This window comes from Nerophis ophidion, linkage group LG15, assembly GCF_033978795.1.
Source record: "Nerophis ophidion isolate RoL-2023_Sa linkage group LG15, RoL_Noph_v1.0, whole genome shotgun sequence".
Taxonomy (NCBI): domain Eukaryota; kingdom Metazoa; phylum Chordata; class Actinopteri; order Syngnathiformes; family Syngnathidae; genus Nerophis; species Nerophis ophidion.
In genome coordinates this window covers 5,595,996-5,601,995 of record NC_084625.1, presented here as the reverse complement: position 1 = coordinate 5,601,995, position 6,000 = coordinate 5,595,996, and the positions used below count along the sequence as shown (strand labels likewise).

The 6,000-nt window shown below is 42.5% G+C and overlaps 1 protein-coding gene across 1 annotated transcript in view; it reads left to right on the top strand.

The window, feature by feature from the left end:
• The window catches only part of LOC133569128 (phospholipid phosphatase-related protein type 4-like), a 35,872-nt gene that overhangs the window by 18,552 nt on the left and 11,320 nt on the right, over positions 1-6,000 (top strand). The window contains exons 4-6 of the mRNA XM_061921304.1: positions 248-443; positions 648-705; positions 4,024-4,197. Of these exons, the coding sequence (XP_061777288.1) occupies positions 248-443; positions 648-705; positions 4,024-4,197 (428 nt within the window). The remainder of the gene's footprint in view (positions 1-247; positions 444-647; positions 706-4,023; positions 4,198-6,000) is intronic.

The window sequence follows — 6,000 nt, the reverse complement described above, 5'->3', positions numbered from 1 at the left end:
ATATATGTATGTATGTATGTATGTATATAAAGATATATACAGTATAGGCGTAATCAATCTTTCTTGTTCTTGTCAAAAGTCTATCAGCCGCATTTTGTACCAACCGTAATCTTGTAATTCTAGACGTAGGGCGACACAAAAATAATAAGTTACAGTAGGTTGTTGGACGCTAAGTGTTCATGTAGCCGCTGTGCAACACAACATTATCACCCGTCGCTTGCCGACTCTGCCTTTTCTTCCTGCGCAGGCGTCCACGCGTTCGGCCTCTGCGCCACGGCGCTGGTGACGGACATCCTCCAGCTGATGACGGGCTACCCCACCCCGTACTTCCTCACCGTGTGCAAGCCCAACTACACCACGCTCAGCATGAGTTGCGAGCACAACCCCTACGTCATGGAGGACATCTGCTCGGGCGCCGACTCGGCCGCCATCAATCGGGGAAGGTGAGCCCTCCCAAATGTTCGCAGGGAGGGGTTCATAGGGCCCAACGCTAAAATGGATGGCGCAAAACCCCAAATTCGTCACGTTTCAGGTGTCAGGTAAACGGTGACGATGGGGGGGGGGGGGCATATGAAGCCCCTTTCCTGCTGTTGGGACTTCCTGCCCAAAGACCCGGATTCAAAACCCCTTGATGTGGTCTTTTGCAGGAAATCCTTCCCGTCTCAACACGCAACTCTGGCATCCTTTGCTGCTGTCTATGTATCGGTGAGTATCATCATCCTGTGTTTGATACTGTATATTTATCGGTGAGTATCATCATCCTGTGTTTGATACTGTTAATTTATCGGTGAGTATCATCATCCTGTGTTTGATACTGGTTATTTATCCGTGAGTATCACCATCCTGTGTTTGATACTGTTTATTTATTGGTGAGTATCACCATCCTGTGTTTGATACTGTATATTTATCGGTGAGTATCACCATCCTGTGTTTGATGCTGTATATTTATCGGTGAGTATCACCATCCTGTGTTTGATACTGTTTATTTATCGGTGAGTATCACCATCCTGTGTTTGATACTGGTTATTTATCGGTGAGTATCACCATCCTGTGTTTGATACTGGTTATTTATCGGTGAGTATCACCATCCTGTGTTTGATACTGGTTATTTATCGGTGAGTATCACCATCCTGTGTTTGATACTGGTTATTTATCGGTGAGTATCACCATCCTGTGTTTGATACTGGTTATTTATCGGTGAGTATCACCATCCTGTGTTTGATACTGGTTATTTATCGGTGAGTATCACCATCCTGTGTTTGATACTGGTTATTTATCGTTGAGTATCACCATCCTGTGTTTGATACTGGTTATTTATCGGTGAGTATCACCATCCTGTGTTTGATACTGTATATTTATCGGTGAGTATCATCATCCTGTGTTTGATACTGGTTATTTATCGGTGAGTATCACCATCCTGTGTTTGATACTGGTTATTTATCGGTGAGTATCACCATCCTGTGTTTGATACTGTATATTTATCGGTGAGTATCATCATCCTGTGTTTGATACTGTTTATTTATCGGTGAGTATCACCATCCTGTGTTTGATACTGGTTATTTATCGGTGAGTATCACCATCCTGTGTTTGATAGTGGTTATTTATTGGTGAGTATCACCATCCTGTGTTGGATACTGGTTATTTATCGGTGAGTATCACCATCCTGTGTTTGATACCGGTTATTTATCGGTGAGTATCACCATCCTGTGTTTGATACTGTATATTTATCGGTGAGTATCACCATCCTGTGTTTGATACTGGTTATTTATCGGTGAGTATCACCATCCTGTGTTTGATACTGGTTATTTATCGGTGAGTATCACCATCCTGTGTTTGATACTGGTTATTTATCGTTGAGTATCACCATCCTGTGTTTGATACTGGTTATTTATCGGTGAGTATCACCATCCTGTGTTTGATGCTGTATATTTATCGGTGAGTATCACCATCCTGTGTTTGATACTGTTTATTTATCGGTGAGTATCACCATCCTGTGTTTGATACTGGTTATTTATCGGTGAGTATCACCATCCTGTGTTTGATACTGGTTATTTATCGGTGAGTATCACCATCCTGTGTTTGATACTGGTTATTTATCGGTGAGTATCACCATCCTGTGTTTGATACTGGTTATTTATCGGTGAGTATCACCATCCTGTGTTTGATACTGGTTATTTATCGGTGAGTATCACCATCCTGTGTTTGATACTGGTTATTTATCGGTGAGTATCACCATCCTGTGTTTGATACTGGTTATTTATCGTTGAGTATCACCATCCTGTGTTTGATACTGGTTATTTATCGGTGAGTATCACCATCCTGTGTTTGATACTGTATATTTATCGGTGAGTATCATCATCCTGTGTTTGATACTGGTTATTTATCGGTGAGTATCACCATCCTGTGTTTGATACTGGTTATTTATCGGTGAGTATCACCATCCTGTGTTTGATACTGTATATTTATCGGTGAGTATCATCATCCTGTGTTTGATACTGTATATTTATCGGTGAGTATCACCATCCTGTGTTTGATACTGGTTATTTATCGGTGAGTATCACCATCATGTGTTTGATACTGGTTATTTATCGGTGAGTATCACCATCCTGTGTTTGATACTGTATATTTATCGGTGAGTATCACCATCCTGTTTGATACTGTTTATTTATCGGTGAGTATCACCATCCTGTGTTTGATACTGTTTATTTATCGGTGAGTATCACCATCCTGTGTTTGATACTGGTTATTTATCGGTGAGTATCACCATCCTGTGTTTGATAGTGGTTATTTATTGGTGAGTATCACCATCCTGTGTTGGATACTGGTTATTTATCGGTGAGTATCACCATCCTGTGTTTGATACCGGTTATTTATCGGTGAGTATCACCATCCTGTGTTTGATACTGTATATTTATCGGTGAGTATCACCATCCTGTGTTTGATACTGTTTATTTATCGGTGAGTATCATCATCCTGTGTTTGATACTGGTTATTTATCGGTGAGTATCACCATCCTGTGTTTGATACTGGTTATTTATCGGTATCACCATCCTGTGTTTGATACTGGTTATTTATCGGTGAGTATCACCATCCTGTGTTTGATACTGGTTATTTATCGGTGAGTATCACCATCATGTGTTTGATACTGGTTATTTATCGGTGAGTATCACCATCCTGTGTTTGATACTGGTTATTTATCGGTGAGTATCACCATTCTGTGTTTGATACTGTTTATTTATCGGTGAGTATCACCATCCTGTGTTTGATACTGGTTATTTATCGGTGAGTATCACCATCCTGTGTTTGATACTATATATTTATCGGTGAGTATCACCATCCTGTGTTTGATACTGGTTATTTATCGGTGAGTATCACCATCCTGTGTTTGATACTGGTTATTTATCGGTGAGTATCACCATCCTGTGTTTGATACTGGTTATTTATCGGTGAGTATCACCATCCTGTGTTTGATACTATATATTTATCGGTGAGTATCACCATCCTGTGTTTGATACTGGTTATTTATCGGTGAGTATCACCATCCTGTGTTTGATACTGGTTATTTATCGGTGAGTATCACCATCCTGTGTTTGATACTGGTTATTTATCGGTGAGTATCACCATCCTGTGTTTGATACCGGTTATTTATCGGTGAGTATCACCATCCTGTGTTTGATACCGGTTATTTATCGGTGAGTATCACCATCCTGTGTTTGATACTGGTTATTTATCGGTGAGTATCACCATCCTGTGTTTGATACTGTTTATTTATCGGTGAGTATCACCATCCTGTGTTTGATACTGGTTATTTATCAGTGAGTATCATCATCCTGTGTTTGATGCGGTTTATGTATCGGTGAGTATCATCAGCTTAACGTTGATGACCCCGTCAGTTTAGGAAATAGTTAAAATATCAGGGCTTTTTTTTGTTTTGTTTCATTGAAGCAAACAACTGAATGCGATACATGCATTTTTTTTTTTTTAATTCTTTAATTTGCTAAGCCACTTTTGCTGTGTCAGCAGATGTACTTCAACAGCACTCTGACCGACTCGTCCAAGCTGCTCAAGCCCCTGCTGGTCTTCTCCTTCATCATCTGTGCCATCATCTGCGGCCTGACCCGTATCATCCAGTACAAGAACCACGCCATCGACGTCTACCTGGGCTTTCTGATTGGCGGCGCCATCGCTCTCTACCTCGTACGTCTTGTCCGGGTTCAGTCCTTTTTGTCCTGGCGGGAATTCAGTTCCATCCGGGCCAAGGAATGTTGTATAATCCTCGTGTCAATCAAAGTGTATTTTTACTCACAAGTGTCTCAAAGGGCTGCACAAACGACAAGGATTGATTGATTGATAATCCTGGTAAAAACATCACGCAAAAACATCACAAAAAGTGACACCAAAAGGTTTGAGGATATCTATTTTCACATGAGACAATCCATGGACTTGGAGACAAGTAGGTCCCAAAGTACCCCAAAGAGGACCATCGTCCCCCAAAAGTACCCAAAGTACCCCAAAAAGGACCCAAATCAGACCATCTTCCCCCTGAACTTTATATGGTCCTGTTCTAAAATCTGCTGGGAACCCCAATTAGGACTGTCTTCCCAAAAGGACCCAAATGGGAGCATCTTTTCCTAAAGGTCCTATGAGACTGTATTCCCCAAAAGGACCTAAAAGACGGAACATCTTCCCCTTAAACGTTAGATGGTCCTATTCTAAAAGTCGCAGAAGACCCCAAATGGGGCCGTCTTCCCCAAAGGACCCAAATTGGACCGTCTTCCTCTAAAGCTCCTATAGGACTTAAATAGGACTGTATGCCCCTAAAGGTCCTAAAATACCCCAAATATGACCGTCCTCCCCTAAAGGTTCTAAAGGACACAAATAGGACCGTCCTCCCCTGAAAGGTCCCAAAGGACCCGGATTGTCCCGTTTTACCCTAAAGATCATAAAAGACTCCAAATAGGACCGTTTTCCCCAAAAGTCCCAAAGGACCCAAATAGGACCGTCCTCCTCTAAAGGTTCCAAAGGACCCAAATTGGCCCGTTTTCCCCTAAAAGTCCTAAAAGACCCCAAATCGGAACATCTTCCCCCTAAACTTTAGATGGTCCTATTCTAAAAGTCGCAAAGGACCCCAAATAGGGCCGTCTTCCCCAAAGGACCCAAAACGGACCGTCTTCCTCTAAAGGTCCTATAGGCCCTAAATAGGACTGTATTCCCCTAAAGGTCCTAAAATACCCCAAATAGGACCATCTTCCCCAAAGGTCCCAAAGGACCCAAATAGGACCGTCCTCCCCTAAAGGTTCTAAAGGACCCAAATAGGACCGTCCTCCCCTAAAGGTTCTAAAGGACACAAATAGGACCGTCCTCCCCTGAAAGGTCCCAAAGGACCCGGATTGTCCCGTTTTACCCTAAAGATCATAAAAGACTCCAAATAGGACCGTTTTCCCCAAAAGTCCCAAAGGACCCAAATAGGACCGTCCTCCTCTAAAGGTTCCAAAGAACCCAAATTGGCACGTTTTCCCCTAAAAGACCCTAAATCGGAACATTTTCCCCCTAAACTTTAGATGGTCCTATTCTAAAAGTCGCAGAGGACCCCAAATAGGGCCGTCTTCCCCAAAGGACCCAAATTGGACCGTCTTCCTCTAAAGGTCCTAGAGGACTTAAATAGGACTGTATTCCCCAAAGGTCCTAAAATACCCCAAATAGGACCGTCTTCCCCAAAGGTCCCAAAGGACCCAAATAGGACCGTCCTCCCCTAAAGGTTCTAAAGGACACAAATAGGACCGTCGTCCCCTAAAAGGTCCCAAAGGACCCAGATTCTCCCGTTTTGCCCTAAAGATCATAAAATACCCCAAATAGGACCGTTTTCCCCAAAGGACCCAAATAGGACCGTCCTCCTCTAAAGGTTCCAAAGGACCCAAATTGGCCCGTTTTCCCCTAAAAGTCCTAGAAGACCCCAAATCGGAACATCTTCCCCCTAAACTTTAGATGGTCCTATTCTAA